This window comes from Gigantopelta aegis, chromosome 4 (assembly GCF_016097555.1).
Source record: "Gigantopelta aegis isolate Gae_Host chromosome 4, Gae_host_genome, whole genome shotgun sequence".
NCBI classification, from domain to species: Eukaryota; Metazoa; Mollusca; class Gastropoda; order Neomphalida; family Peltospiridae; genus Gigantopelta; species Gigantopelta aegis.
Genome location: NC_054702.1, coordinates 117,111,903 through 117,130,987, shown reverse-complemented (window position 1 = coordinate 117,130,987; position 19,085 = coordinate 117,111,903). Strand labels below are relative to the sequence as shown.

The 19,085-nt window shown below is 44.9% G+C and overlaps 1 protein-coding gene across 1 annotated transcript in view; it reads right to left on the bottom strand.

Annotated features, from left to right (window-relative positions):
- LOC121370220 (ectonucleoside triphosphate diphosphohydrolase 1-like) overlaps nt 1-19,085 on the bottom strand; it is a 37,002-nt gene that overhangs the window by 10,222 nt on the left and 7,695 nt on the right. The window contains exons 2-3 of the mRNA XM_041495341.1: nt 10,174-10,360; nt 7,995-8,233 (exon numbers count right to left, since the gene is read on the bottom strand). Coding sequence (XP_041351275.1) covers nt 7,995-8,233; nt 10,174-10,360 — 426 coding nt within the window. The remainder of the gene's footprint in view (nt 1-7,994; nt 8,234-10,173; nt 10,361-19,085) is intronic.

Sequence of the window (19,085 nt, the reverse complement as noted above, 5' to 3'; positions counted from 1 at the left end):
ACACTGACACACACTACCCTGGCACACATTGACACACTACCTACCCTGGCACACACTGACACACTACCTACCCTGGCACACACTGACACACTACCTACCCTGGCACACTGACACACTACCTACCCTGGCACACATTGACACACTACCTACCCACACATTGACACACCCTGACACACTACCTACCCTGGCACACATTGACACACTACCTACCCTGGCACACATTGACACACTACCTACCCTGGCACACATTGACACACTACCTACCCTGGCACACATTGACACACTACCTACCCTGGCACACATTGACACACTACCTACCCTGGCACACACTGACACACTACCTACCCTGGCACACATTGACACACTACCTACCCTGGCACACACTGACACACTACCTACCCTGGCACACACTGACACACTACCTACCCTGGCACACATTGACACACTACCTACCCTGGCACACATTGACACACTACCTACCCTGGCACACACTGACACACTACCAACCCTGGCACCCTGACACACTACCTACCCTGGCACACATTGACATACTACCTACCCTGGCACACATTGACACACTACCTACCCTGGCACACATTGACACACTACCTACCCTGGCACACATTGACACACTACCTACCCTGGCACACATTGACACACTACCTACCCTGGCACACATTGACACACTACCTACCCTGGCACACATTGACACACTACCTACCCTGGCACACACTGACACACTACCTACCCTGGCACACATTGACACACTACCTACCCTGGCACACATTGACACACTACCTACCCTGGCACACATTGACACACTACCTACCCTGGCACACACATTGACACACTACCTACCCTGGCACACACTGACACTACCTACCCTGGCACACATTGACACACTACCTACCCTGGCACACACTGACACACTACCTACCCTGGCACACACATTGACACACTACCTACCCTGGCACACACTGACACACTACCTACCCTGGCACACACTGACACACTACCTACCCTGGCACACATTGACACACTACCTACCCTGGCACACATTGACACACTACCTACCCTGGCACACATTGACACACTACCTACCCTGGCACACATTGACACACTACCTACCCTGGCACACACTGACACACTACCTACCCTGGCACACACTGACACACTACCTACCCTGGCACACACTGACACACTACTACCCTGGCACACACTGACACACTACCTACCCTGCACACACTGACACACTACCTACCCTGGCACACATTGACACACTACCCTGGCACACTACCCTGGCACACACTGACACACTACCTACCTGGCACACACACATTGACACACTACCTACCCTGGCACACATTGACACACTACCTACCCTGGCACACATTGACACACTACCTACCCTGGCACACATTGACACACTACCTACCCTGGCACACATTGACACACTACCTACCCTGGCACACACTGACACACTACCTACCCTGGCACACACTGACACACTACCTACCCTGGCACACATTGACACACTACCTACCCTGGCACACATTGACACACTACCTACCCTGGCACACATTGACACACTACCTACCCTGGCACACTGACACACTACCTACCCTGGCACACATTGACACACTACCTACCCTGGCACACATTGACACACTACCTACCCTGGCACACATTGACACACTACCTACCCTGGCACACATTGACACACTACCTACCCTGGCACACTGACACACTACCTACCCTGGCACACATTGACACACTACCTACCCTGGCACACACTGACACACTACCTACCCTGACACACACTGACACACTACCCTGGCACACACTGACACACTACCTACCCTGGCACACATTGACACACTACCTACCCTGGCACACACTGACACACTACCTACCCTGGCACACATTGACACACTACCTACCCTGGCACACATTGACACACTACCTGGCACATTGACCTGGCACACAATTGACACACTACCTACCCTGGCACACATTGACACACTACCTACCCTGACACACACTGACACACTACCTACCCTGGCACACACTGACACACTACCTACCCTGGCACACACTGACACACTACCTACCCTGGCACACACTGACACACTACCTACCCTGGCACACATTGACACACTACCTACCCTGGCACACATTGACACACTACCTACCCTGGCACACACTGACACACTACCCTGGCACACTGACACACTACCCCTTGACACACACACTGACACACTACCTACCCTGGCACACATTGACACACTACCTACCCTGGCACACCCTTGACACACACATTGACACACACCTACCCTGGCACACATTGACACACTACCTACCCTGGCACACATTGACACACTACCTACCCTGGCACACATTGACACACTACCTGACACACACTGACACACTACCTACCCTGGCACACATTGACACACACTACCTACACCTGGACACACACACACTGACACACTACCTACCCTGGCACACACTGACACACTACCTACCCTGGCACACATTGACACACTACCTACCCTGGCACACACTGACACACTACCTACCCTGGCACACATTGACACACTACCTACCCTGGCACACATTGACACCTACCCTACACCTGACACACTACCTACCCTGGCACACACTGACACCCTACCTACTGACCTGGCACACACACACTACCTACCCTGGCACACACTGACACACTACCTACCCTGGCACACACTGACACACTACCTACCCTGACACACACTGACACACTACCTACCCTGGCACACATTGACACACTACCTACCCTGGCACACATTGACACACTACCTACCCTGGCACACATTGACACACTACCTACCCTGGCACACATTGACACACTACCTACCCTGGCACACACTGACACACTACCTACCTGGCACACATTGACACACTACCTACCCTGGCACACATTGACACACTACCTACCCTGGCACACACTGACACACTACCTACCCTGGCACACACTGACACACTACCTACCCTGGCACACACTGACACACTACCTACCCTGGCACACATTGACACACTACCTACCCTGGCACACATTGACACACTACCTACCCTGGCACACATTGACACACTACCTACCCTGGCACACATTGACACACTACCTACCCTGGCACACATTGACACACTACCTACCCTGGCACACACTGACACACTACCTACCCTGGCACACATTGACACACTACCTACCCTGGCACACATTGACACACTACCTACCCTGGCACACACTGACACACAACCTACCCTGGCACACACTGACACACTACCTACCCTGGCACACACTGACACACTACCTACCCTGGCACACATTGACACACTACCTACCCTTGCACACACTGACACACAATCTACCCTGGCACACACTGACACACTACCTACCCTGGCACACACTGACACACTACCTACCCTGGCACACATTGACACACTACCTACCCTGGCACACATTGACACACTACCTACCCTGGCACACATTGACACACTACCTACCCTGGCACACATTGACACACTACCTACCCTGGCACACATTGACACACTACCTACCCTGGCACACATTGACACACTACCTACCCTGGCACACATTGACACACTACCTACCCTGGCACACATTGACACACTACCTACCCTGGCACACATTGACACACTACCTACCCTGACACACATTGACACACTACCTACCCTGGCACACATTGACACACTACCTACCCTGGCACACATTGACACACTACCTACCCTGGCACACATTGACACACTACCTACCTGGCACACACACCTACCCTGACACACACTACCTACCCTGGCACACACTGACACACTACCTACCCTGGCACACACTGACACACTACCTACCCTGGCACACACTGACACACTACCTACCCTGGCACACACTGACACACTACCTACCCTGGCACACACTGACACACTACCTACCCTGACACACACTGACACACTACCTACCCTGGCACACATTGACACACACTACCCTGGCACCTACCTACCCTGACACACATTGACACACTACCTACCCTGGCACACACTGACACACTACCTACCCTGGCACACACATTGACACACTGACACCTACCCTGGCACACATTGACACACTACCTACCCCTGGCACACACTGACACACTACCTACCCTGCACACATTGACACACTACCTACCCTGGCACACATTGACACACTACCTACCCTGCACACACTGACACACTACCCTGGCACACACTGACACACTACCTACCCTGGCACACATTGACACACTACCTACCCTGGCACACATTGACACACTACCTACCCTGGCACACACTGACACACTACCTACCCTGGCACACACTGACACACTACCTACCCTGGCACACACTGACACACTACCTACCCTGGCACACACTGACACACTACCTACCCTGGCACACACTGACACACTACCTACCCTGACACACACTGACACACTGACACACTACCCCTGGCACACACTGACACACTACCTACCCTGGCACACATTGACACACTACCTACCCTGGCACACATTGACACACTACCTACCCTGGCACACACTGACACACTACCTACACTGGCACACACTGACACACTACCTACCCTGGCACACATTGACACACTACCTACCCTGGCACACATTGACACACTACCTACCCTGGCACACATTGACACACTACCTGACACACTACCTACCCTGGCACACTGGCACACACCCTGACACACTACTACACACATTGACACACTACCTACCCTGGCACACATTGACACACTACCTACCCTGGCACACTGACACACTACCTACCCTGGCACACACACCTGACACACTACCTACCCTGGCACACATTGACACACTACCTACCCTGGCACACACTGACACACTACCTACCCTGGCACACATTGACACACTACCTACCCTGGCACACATTGACACACTACCTACCCTGGCACACATTGACACACTACCTACCCTGGCACACATTGACACACTACCTACCCTGGCACACATTGACACACTACCTACCCTGGCACACATTGACACACACCTACCCTGCACACACTGACACACTACCTGGCACCTGGCACACATTGACACACTACCTACCCTGGCACACATTGACACACTACCTACCCTGGCACACTGACACACACACCCTGACACACTGACACCTACCCTGGCACACATTGACACACTACCTACCCTGGCACACATTGACACACTACCTACCTACCTACACACTACCTACACATTGACACACTACCTACCCTGGCACACACTGACACACTACCTACCCTGGCACACACTGACACACTACCTACCCTGGCACACATTGACACACTACCTACCCTGGCACACATTGACACACTACCTACCCTGGCACACACTGACACACTACCTACCCTGGCACACATTGACACACTACCTACCCTGGCACACATTGACACACTACCTACCCTGGCACACACTGACACACACCTACCTACACACTGACACACTACCTACCCTGGCACACACTGACACACTACCTACCCTGGCACACATTGACACACACTACCCTGGCACACCTGGCACACATTGACACCTACCCTTGACACACTACCTACCCTGGCACACACTGACACACTACCTACCCTGGCACACACTGACACACTACCTACCCTGGCACACACTGACACACTACCTACACACTGACACACACACATTGACACACTACCTACCCTGGCACACATTGACACACTACCTACCCTGGCACACATTGACACACTACACTACCTACCCTGGCACACTGGCACACACCCTGACACACTACCTACCTACCCTGGCACACATTGACACACTACCTACCCTGGCACACATTGACACACTACCTACCCTGGCACACATTGACACACTACCTACCCTGGCACACACTGACACACTACCTACCCTGGCACACATTGCACACATTGACACACTACCTACCCTGGCACACATTGACACACTACCTACCCTGGCACACATTGACACACACCTACCTACACCTGACACACACCTACCCTTGACACACTACCTACCCTGGCACACATTGACACACTACCTACCCTGGCACACATTGACACACTACCTACCCTGGCACACATTGACACACTACCTACCCTGGCACACATTGACACACTACCTACCCTGGCACACATTGACACACTACCTACCCTGGCACCTGGCACACATTGACACACTACCTACCCTGACACACACACCCTTGACACACTACCTACCCTGGCACACATTGACACACACCTACCCTGGCACACATTGACACACTACCTACCCTACCTACCCTGGCACACATTGACACACTACACCCTTGACACACTACCTACCCTGGCACACATTGACACACTACCTACCCTGGCACACACTGACACACTACCTACCCTGGCACACACTGACACACTACCTACCCTGGGACACACTACCTACCCACACACTGACACACTACTACCCTGGCACACATTGACACACTACCTACCCTGGCACACACTGACACACTATTGACACTACCCTGGCACACACTGACACACTACCTACCCTGGCACACATTGACACACACCTACCCTGACACACTACCTACCCTGGCACACACTGACACACTACCTACCTACCCTGGCACACTGACACACTACTACCCTGGCACACACTACACTACCCTGGCACACACTGACACACTACCTACCCTGGCACACACTGACACACTACCTACCCTGGCACACACTGACACACTACCTACCCTGGCACACACTGACACACTACCTACCCTGACACACATTGACACACTACCTACCCTGGCACACATTGACACACTACCTACCCTGACACACTACCTACCCTGGCACACATTGACACACTACCCTACACCTACCCTGGCACACATTGACACACTACCTACCCTGGCACACATTGACACACTACCTACCCTGGCACACTGACACACTACCTACCTGGCACACATTGACACACTACCTACCCTGGCACACACTGACACACTACCTACACACTACCTGGCACACATTGACACTACCTACCCTGGCACACACTGACACACTACCTGGCACGCTGACACACACACATTGACACACTACCTACCCTGGCACACATTGACACACTACCTACCCTGGCACACATTGACACACTACCTACCCTGGCACACATTGACACACTACCTACCCTGGCACACACTGACACACTACCTACCCTGACACACACTGACACACTACCTACCCTGGCACACACTGACACACTACCTACCCTGGCACACACTGACACACTACCTACACTACCCTGGCACACATTGACACACTACCTACACACTACCTACCCTGGCACACACTGACACACACTGGCACACATTGACACACCTACCCTGGCACACATTGACACACTACTACCCTGGCACACACTGACACCTACCTACCTGGCACACATGACACACACTACCTGGCACCTGACACACTACCTACCCACATTGACACACTACCTACCCTGGCACACATTGACACACTACCTACCCTGGCACACATTGACACACTACCTACCCTGGCACACATTGACACACTACCTACCCTGGCACACATTGACACACTACCTACCCTGGCACACACTGACACACTACCTACCCTGGCACACATTGACACACTACCTACCCTGGCACACATTGACACACTACCTACCCTGGCACACATTGACACACTACCTACCCTGGCACACATTGACACACTACCTACCCTGGCACACATTGACACACTACCTACCCTGACACACTGACACACTACCTACCCTGGCACACACTGACACACTACCTACCCTGGCACACACTGACACACTACCTACCCTGGCACACATTGACACACTACCTACCCTGGCACACACTGACACACTACCTACCCTGGCACACACTGACACACTACCTACCTGGACACATGACACGGGTTGTACCCTGGTCGGAGTGGGCGTGGCCGCTGGTGAGGACATTGACTCGGCGCTGCATGTAGTTGGAGCCGTAGAAGAGGTAGCTGTGCACGTACAGGTCAAAGCGCCGCGCAGCGACGTGGATCTGGAACTCTTCGGCGTACAGCGGTCCCTGGGGGACGAACGCGATCTGTGTCGACCCCCCGCCCATCTCGAGAACGCCCACGGACTCGGTCGGCATTCTGGGTAAAACAATGTACCGAGACAATGAATGATCGAATATGCAGCGAAAGTTTAAACAGTCTACGTAGTAAGTGTTTGTTACACACGATATAGATATTGTAATCAAACTATAGTTCCACAGGGAACGCCTTTTTATACTATAGAATTTACTAGAAGCTATTTATTTCTGAGCCGATTGTTTACTAAATTGCATACAAAAATAGGTGGTTGTTTATATTATTTCCAAAACACTGTTACCTTTCTTCTTAAGTTAAACCAAACTGAAATTATTTACCAAAACATATTTGTATAGGAGGATGGTACAAACTATGTTACCGGCATTCATTACAGTATATCTCATTCACTAAAATCTGGATCCAGTGTTATTTTTAATCTCATTTGATCCAATAACGTCTGTGACCCAGCACTATTTGATGATTGCACTTTTTGGATCACTGGTTAATATTCAGATATTGTTGAGTGAATGCGATGTACACGACGTAACTTGGCAGTGCCAATCAAAGAATATGGATACATGCAGTAACTACTGACTGAATGCGCACTTTTTGTATTTGAGACATTAAATTAATAACCACACGTTATAATACATGTATCTGTATTGCTTCTCAAGGTTAAAACAACCATTATCTCGCCTTCATGTAAAATTCTTTAATCATGTCATTGGTTGTTTGCCGTTGGACAAATCGCTTATACCCCTGTGGGCGGAGCCAAATTCTCTTATACCCCGTCTGTAATTTCTAACAGTTTCCAGCCACCCCAGTTAATGCTAAAGCAATAATCAGGTTGTAAATAACATTGATAATCAATCAAGTATACATAATTAATTTTATTTTTACTATAAAATACACTATTTCAATACTTTTAAAAGCTGCAATGTTGAACTCGGCCACCTAATTACGGTCGTGGTGTTATTGTATTAATGCGCGATTAGCAACAGTTTTGTTTTTTTGTTTTTTATTTTTAATATTTTTATTTTTTTACACAATACATTTCTGATAAAAAAAAGTTACTTTTTATTTTTTTGTATTATTAATGTCTGTTTCAGACAATTTCGTATTACAAACATTTGAAGTTAAAAACTCGTTTATCGATTGAACTATTTTTCGTCACTGGCAAGTGGTTTCGTTCGCGTCCGCGTGGTAGGGCTCCGTTAATAAATTGTTAACAATTATTGACTGGCGTTATTTTGATTATTTGGCTATATGGTTTAACATGTCGGCAAGATAAATTCGTTGTAGAAGCATCTCTCTGGGTATATGGCTTTTGATGTACCCTCTGTGTGCTCTTTTACCCCCTCGCCTTCGGCTCGGGGTAAAAGACACACAAAGGGTACATAAAAAGCCATATACCCCTCGTGATGCTTCTACAACTTATATTATTATGGTTGAGACCGACCCACAGACAAAACCGTACTGCTGGTTTTTTCTTGCATGTTTTGAAATACATTTACATAGAGATGAACCCGACAAGAAATAACGGTATTTTTTCACAGGTTTATATATTCCCCACCTCAATACAACAAAAACGTTATCTGATCTTCGGACCTCGGAAAAAACGCAAATAATTCTCCTGACCAAAACAAAGCAGTGGGTTAAAGGTAATCAAAACAATGGATTAACCAAAAACAATTGACGAACCACAATCAATGAACAAAAACCAACTACAAAAGCGAACAAACCCAATGAAGTGGACTGAAGGGAAACGGTACTATTGTTCAACAACAACAACAACAACAACAAACCCCTCCCCCCTCCCCATACACACACACTGGATGTGGACTAATGGAAAACTCAGTACTGGTGTGAACAAAGTCAGCGCGCAGGACTCAAGGAAAACGGTGCCGTGAACAAGATAGAAACGGAGCAACAAACAGAAAAAACTGACGAATATAGATTTCCCCAGGAAGATTTTGTTTAGAATGTAGTGACGTAGAGTTTACCTTTGTGTGTGGAAGAATCCCAGCAGTGAGTTGACAGCCAGCCACGCGTACACGCCCTCCTCCTCCCCCGACAGAATACGCACGTGCGTGGGCGTGAACGAGAACGGGTTGACCGTGGAATTGCCCAGGAAGATCCTGATTCGATTCAACAGACCAAGCGCTATCCGAGCGTCAAGGATACGAGCTCCTGGAATCACACAAACACAGGAGTGTCACTCGAGAGTCTAGCATACAGACCACTGGAATCACACAAACACAGGGCTGTCACTCGAGAGTCTAGCATACAGACCACTGGAATCACACAAACACAGGGCTGTCACTTCAGAGTCTAGCATACACACGACTGGAATCACACAAACACAGGGCTGTCACTCGAGAGTCTAGCATACGGACCACATGTTTACATACTAACACACACACACACACACACACACACACACACACACACACACACACACACACACACAGGAGTGTCACTCGAGAGTCTAGCATACAGATGACTGGAATCGCACAAACACAGGAGTGTCACTCGAGAGTCTAGCATACAGACCACTGGAATCACACAAACACAGGGGTGTCACTCGAGAGTCTAGCATACAGACTATTGGAATCACACAAACACAGGGGTGTCACTCGAGAGTCTAGCATACAGACCACTGGAATCGTACAAACACAGGGGTGTCACTCGAGAGTCTAGCATACAGACCACTGGAATCACACAAACACAGGGGTGTCACTCGAGAGTCTAGCATACAGACTATTGGAATCACACAAACACAGGGGTGTCACTCGGGAGTCTAGCATACAGACCACTGGAATCGCACAAACACAGGGGTGTCACTCGAGAGTCTAGCATACAGACTATTGGAATCACACAAACACAGGGGTGTCACTCGGGAGTCTAGCATACAGACCACTGGAATCGCACAAACACAGGGGTGTCACTCGAGAGTCTAGCATACAGACCATTGGAATCACGCAAACACAGGGGTGTCACTCGAGAGTCTAGCATACAGACCACTGGAATCACGCAAACACAGGGGTGTCACTGGAGAGTCTAGCATACAGACCACTGGAATCACACAACCACAGGGGTGTCACACGAGAGTCTAGCATACAGACTACTGGAATCACACAAACACAGGGGTGTCACTCGAGAGTCTAGCATACAGACCACTGGAATCCCACAAACATAGGGGTGTCACTCGAGAGTCTAGCATACAGACCATATGTTTTCATACTAACACACACACACAAACACAGGGGTGTCACTCGAGAGTCTAGCATACAGACCACTGGAATCACGCAAACATAGGGGTGTCACTCAAGAGTCTAGCATACAGACTATTGGAATTACACAAACACAGGGGTGTCACTCGAGTCTAGCATGCAGACCACTGGAATCACACAATCACAGGGGTGTCACTCGAGAGTCTAGCATACAGACCACTGGAATCACACAAACACAGGGGTGTCACTCGAGAGTCTAGCATACAGACCACTGGAATCACATACGTTTACATACTAATACACAGACATATTACAACACTATTTTATAAAGGTTTCTAACATAAAGTTAGCAACGGCAGACCGACGAACTATGGTTATAAACTTCTCCGCTTATGCAAGAATAATAATGTTTATATTATAAATGGTAGATCTGGTTTAGATAAATGAGTTGGAAAAGTTACTTGTAGAAATAGTAGCCTTATGGAGTATACCCTATATTCAGCTAATATTTTTACGAAACCGTTGGATTTTGAGGTGAAAGATTTGAATAGTTTGTGTTCAGGTGTCCATTCTGCTGCTGTGTTTAGCTATGTTTGTGTTATTTGAAAACGGACAATAATGCGGTATTAAATGACAATATGGTGTGGTACAATATGGATACAAATCGGCCAAAGAAGTGGAAAAGTGAACTAACAGCTGAATTTCTAAACGATACTGATGATTCTGAGATTGATTCTATTAATAATGAGCTAGACGTTTTACAAAATACGAGTAGTTGTAACCAACAAGATATAGATGCAACAGTTGAGAACATTAACATAATACTTCTGAAGAGTGCTAAACAGACGTTTGGTGTTACAAAAAACGCTAAACGAAAAAAAACGCTAAACACAGACAGAAGTGTACACAACGACCCTGGTTTGGAGCTGAATGTAAACGTAGAAGGGACGAGTATCATGATGCACGTACACGTCACAATTCGATGAAAGATGAAAACACTAACACTGTTTTGCAAGAAGTTAGTAAACAGTATAAACATACTCTTAATAAACTATAATAATCACAAAAAAGAAATAATAACAACGTTAAGAGATTCAAGTCTGGTCTACCATAAAATGGTTTGGAAGATTTTGAACAAAGAAGTTGGTAAATTCTCTGTTGATACATTCTTATACATTTTCAAAACATTAAATGAATCAAAATGTGTGTGTGTGTGTGTGTGTGTGTGTATAATTCCATTTTATAATTAGTTTTGTAATAAGCGTCTGGATTGGTTAAAATGCTATCACGTGATCTAAAAAAAACCAACGTTCATTCTTCCATGAACGTGAAAACTGCACTTTTTCGGTAAACAAATAAAAACAGAATGTTATTACCTGAACTACTTTTTATCAATTACGTCAACAACGGAATCCCCGAGAATTCCATAGTTTCTATTTTTATCCCAATATCGTCTGCTCTGTGAGTAACAGAGACAAACTGACAGACGACAATCACAGACCTACATCGCACACAGTCTGCGAGCCACCTGTGATGACCTTTAGACCACCGGCCAGATTACTTTACACCGCAATTCAGGCTTTTAACGACTCCGGTTTTGAACTGAGACACATAATGTATATGACAGGCAAAAAAACCGAAGCTTCTATTAGAAGTTATAGCATGGAATGCTCAACAAATCAAAAGAGACATGAGCACAGCCCTGTCACATTTGACAAAAACACCAAATCGACAACTTACACGCGCGAAAACACATACGCCTTCGTCCTGTCCTTTCCGAGAATAATATCACAAACTTCCTCTGAAATCCACACAGAGTCACACTGAAGCCACTTTATCCCTTTCAAGTCAGTCTTCACATTCACTTTTCACTAATTCAACTTTTGACAACTGCAATTTTAATATATTAATTGATACATCTTCTAAATAATTTGACGCTCTCCTTTATTTTAATTAGTTCAAAATTCATACTCTAACCGCCTTACAACAAATCTTCCATTTAAGTATATAGATCGTTCAATTCTTAATTAATTATCGTTTGATATTTTTGATAAAAACAACTGTTTGCGTTATCAGCTGATGTTCAGTTATTTTAAATTTTATAACTTTTTTTATCCACATTTGATTCAGAAAATTAAAATTGATAAAACCTTATATAAAACATTATGATGAATCGGAGGTTCGACGGAAAAAAACGAATGTAACTTTCTAAGGGAATTCTCTTATTTGTGTATTGATACAGTTGTAAATCATTGTGGAATAGAGTTCGATTGGGTTTTTTTATAATATAGTTTTGCAATATTAATGCATTTGGAATTTTAAGAATTTAACGTTATATTTATCATCGCATGACCGTCAAAAATATAATGTTCAATTCTTATATATATATATATAAACATAAACTGACGATCAAAAGAAAGTATACCAATTATTTTTTCAAAGTATTAAAAACAACACAAAACACAAGTTGATGCAAATGTTATATTTTGAAAGTATAATAATTTGGCGATAAATAAACACGAGTATACTCAATAAAACCCATAAAATAATAATACCACAGTGCACAACAGCACTAGGGGTGAAATGTGCGACTCATAACGAAGGTGAATAAATTTGACCACAAAGAACATGTTTCAATAGCGTGCATGTCCACCATGTGCAAGTATGCAAGCATGGACCCGACGTCGGACAGAGTTTGTTAAGCGCCTAATGACGACATCAGGTATTGCCCTCCACTCCTGCCTCAGTGCCTGTACCAACTGATCCCTGTTCATTGGAGGGTTAGGACGACGTCGAATTCGCTGGCCAAGATGATCCCACAAATGTTCTATCGGTGACAGGTCAGGTGAACGGGCTGGCCATGGCAAAACATTGACATTGTTTGCGGCGAAGAACTGTTGCACCACACGAACTGTGTGAGGTCTGCCATTGTCCTGTTGAAACAAGAGTCTACGTTGGTGTTGCAAGAACGGTAACAGGACGGGATATAAAATCTGGTTGATGTAACGGTGTGCGTTAAGATTTCCGTCAACGACAATAAGGTCTGTCCGCTGTTGGCCACAGATACCACCCCAACCCATCACAGATCCACCACCAAACGGTTCAGTCTCCTGAACACAGCACGGAATTGTTCTCTCTCCTGCACGTCGGTATATCCGAGTCCTGCCATCAGCTCTAAACAACTGGAACCTGCTCTCATCAGAAAAAGAGTACACGTTGCCAGTTCCGATGTTACCAACAATGAAACTGACGTGCCCAACGTAAACGTCGAAGTCGATGCTGCCTCGTCAATGTCATCCCTCTGAATGGTCGATAGGCCCTGATACCATGCTGTCGTAGTCGACGACGTACAGTGTGAAGACTGATGACATGTCCAAGGCCAGTCGCTGTAGATGACGTCACAGTGAGGAATCTGTTACGTAAGTGTAAGATGCGGAGATGGCGGTCCTCGTTGGCTGTTGTGACGCGGGGTCTTCCACTTCGTGGTCTGTTTGCAGTCCTGCCAGTAACGCTGTATCAACCTGGTGATCGTCAATTTTGTGCAATTCAGGATTCTTGCCACATGGGCATAACTCGCACCCACCTGCACCATACCAATAGCTCTCTCTTTTTCTTCAGCAGTTAGCCTTACCATGTTCTCTGGTGTTTTACTGTTGACTGAGGCATGTTCTAAGCAATGGCATCCTTTTTATACCCTTATGTTTATGAGTATCATGTTTCTCGTGCAGTATAAATTTGATGAATAAACTCATTTTGCGCGTGCGGCATCGCCCAAACGCAGCAATGTGCGACTATTCGTCATTGATTGCATTATAACGAACAATATTGGAACCTATCTCATGGGCGTACATAGGATTTTGAAAAGGGGGGTTCCAAAATAGATTGCAGAGATATTGGGCATATATTTCTATGTTGAGTAAATATAATAATGTCAGATATATTAAATTATAAAAAAGCGATTTCGGGGGGGGGGGGGGGGGGGGGGTTCGGTCGAACCTATCGAACCCCCCCTATGTACGCCCATGTATCTAACCTGAACGTGTATTGTGTTTATTTATAATAAAAATAATTGGTATACTCTTTTGATCGTCAGTTTATATATATATATATATATATATATATATATATAGAGAGAGAGAGAGAGAGAGAGAGAGAGAGAGAGAGAGAGAGAGAGAGAGAGAGAGAGAGAGAGGGGGGGGGGAGAGATTTATATCAATGATTTAGAACAGTATTTTATATTAAAAAAGGGTGTTACTGGCTTAGAAGAATATAGAGAGAGTATATTACACAATGTGGGATTGTATATAAAATTATGTTTATTATTTTATGCTGATGACACTGTATTTATCACTGGAAATGCTGATTCTCTTCAGCGAGCACTCGATGTTTTCACTTTATACTGTAAGGAATGGAAACTATGTGTAAGTACCTCCAAGAGCAAGATAATTATATTTTGTAAACGAAAAAACAATACTCATATTTGTTTTGTGCTATGAAGCTATTGAAGGATTTGATAGTATAATTGGGTATTAAATTCAGTTATAATGGCAAATTCTGTACAGCAAAGAAGCAGTTAATAGAACAAGCGACTAAAGCAATGTATGGTATATTTTAAAAAAGCAAGACGACATAGTTTGGCTGTAGATATACAGTTGAAATCTTTTGACTATCTGGAATTACCAACGGATTCTATGTGTTAAAAACAGTACCCCAAATTTTATGATATATGGTGAAGTTGGGAGGTTTCCAGTAAAATATAAAATATATAGAAGAATTATTAGTTGCTGGAAAAGGAATATTGGTAGTAAAGAACAACAGTTATCAGTTATTGTATACCAGTTTTTGTTCAGCCTGTATGAAAAATGATACATTTAGATCTAGATGGATTTGTATTGTAAAGAACATTTTAGATTTAGCTGGTCTTAGTAGAAAGTGGCTGTTGAATAAGATGAAAATGGCTGTTAAATAAGATTGAATAATGTTATTGTGATATGCACATACAAGAGTAGTGCAGTTTTCTTGAAATCTCGCCAAAAGCAATTATTTATAGATTATTTGAAAGTGAACATGTATATGAGACATATTTTAATATTCTGTCTTGGAAACACAGAATTATATTTACAAGATTTAGACTATGTAATCACAGACTACCAATCGAAACAGGAAGATGGCTAAATATACCAAGATATGAGATATTATGCAATATTTGTAACCAATGTTGTATTGACGACATTTTTTTTGTTTTAATGTAATACACTAAATATTATTAGAAAACGATATTTACCTAGCTACTATTGAAAAAAATCCTAGCGTAATAAAAAATGAAAATTTATTAATAAAACTTCATGAATATATAAGAAAGTTTTAAAAGAATGAGTGAAATTGTATGCATTTACATGTATATACATATATTATACAATAATTTCATAATGTTCTCCCAGTGGAAACATTAATCCAGTATTACGTGCTCGCAATGTATAATTGTATTATAGTTTACCTCATATACCATGTATATTATCTGAGCGAATATAGAATTTGAATTTGAACACTTAAACTTGTATTAAACGTATGTCAATAGTAATATTTATGAACTTCTAGAATAGAAACAATATTACTTGTAACATTGAAGCTATATATAATAGCTATTATAACAATTTGTATATATGAGAGACAAATAATAAGTAATAAAGATCATATTCAGTCTTTCAAAGTTACACTTGTAATTATAGGATATTAAACGAGCTTCCATTTAGTATCAGGTTTATATCCCGAGTGAAATAGTGTTCATTTGTCACGAGCTTTAGCGAAATGGTAGCGAGTTTAATATCCTACAGTTTACCCATAATCGATCTTAATTTATACCACTCAACTCATTTGGTTGACGTTCCTGTACGGTTGTAGAGCGCCAATCGATGACGTCACGAAGTGTTACGTCCTACTTGGCCTTCTAGTGGGACGTATCACTTTGATATGTATCAAGCTATTTTTAACCATATGGGTAATAAAACATCTTTCTCACACGCCCGTTGATAAGACGTGTCGTTTATGATCACACATGGCAATAAAACATCTTTCTCACACGCCCGTTGGTAAAACCTCACATAGCAATAAAACACCAGTTTAAAGACACACGATTGGCTCCTCCTATATGCTGACATAATCGCTACAGCCAATGAAATTAGCATTATGAAGTGTGATTGTTCTGTGATGCATAAGTTAACTACAAGGGCAAGCGCAGTAAATACGTAATAGTTAGAAAAGACGTTTTAAAATTGTTATAAAGCTGGTTTTATGAGAATACTAGTATGTAAGAAATAGAATACTGTGGTAAAGTTCCCAATCTGATTAAAATTAGCTCTACTGGTCGACCAGTAGATCTAACAGCATTGAGTGGACTCCCATGCTATTGGATTTCAAACATGTGGTAATTCTGGCATGTAGTCAACAGAGGAAACCAGCTACATTTCTTTTCTAATGCAGCAAGGGATCTTTTATATATGCACTTTTCCACAGACAGGAAAGCACATACTATGACCTTTAACCAGTTGTGGTGCACTGATTAGGTGAGATACAAAGCTATTGCAAAGACACACACACACGCACGCACACGCACACACACACACACACACACACACACACGCACACACACACGCACACACACACACACATACACACACACACACGCGCGCATTTAGGACACAAACTTATATCTCGAACTCTGGACTTATTATCTTGATTTCGAAGCGGAATCTAGATGTCGGTAGAGTTATTTGATTACAGGAACGAATCTCCTCAGTGGATCATTTTCTGAATGTTTTTCCCGTCCCAACCAGTGCCCTATGACTGGTATATCAAAAGCCTATCAACGTGCATATAAAAGATCCCTTGCTGCTACTAGAAAACTTATCTCGAGCTATTGATTTATTATGTCGAGCGCTCAACATTTTAACTCTCATCATCAAGTAGGTCTTCATCCTTTGCAATTTGTCTTTTTGACTGGGCGCGGACGGGGTTTAGCTCTGTCGGTTGAATGCTCGCCTGAAGTGCTTGCATCGCAGGATCGAAGCACCTTGGTGGATCCATTCAACTGATTGGTGTTTTCCCGTCATTCCAAACAATGCACCACAACTGGTCAAAGGCCGTGGTATTTGTTTTCCTGTCTATAAGTGCATATAAAAGATCCTTGTTACTAATGGAAAAATGTAGCTTATGATCTTGAGGTCTCAACTTATTATCTCAAGCTATCAATGTATACTCTTCAAAAAAAGAAACGCAAAAGGGTACAAATGGGTTATAACTCCGATTTTATGTTTCCTACCGGTTCATGCTTTGTGAATATAAGGTCATTGTATGTCCCAAACACATTCCCACGGTTACATTCGATAAAACGCAGCTACTGTACAATAAAGTTCCAAAATGTGAATATTCGCAAAAACGCAGCCACGTGCAAACCATGTCACCACTGCACGTGCGTTGTCTGCACGTGCAACATGAACACCGACAGTATAACAGTGCAGGGTGTTCGCTTGCCTGGCCTCTGTATCTGGCCGACAGTTGACAATCCAGGACATGCCACGTCTCAGTGAATCGCAGAGAAACAATGCCATCGGCCGACTAGACGCAGGCGAATCCAGAACGGCCGTTGCCAGGGCATTCCATGTGTCCCCAAGCACCATCTCCAG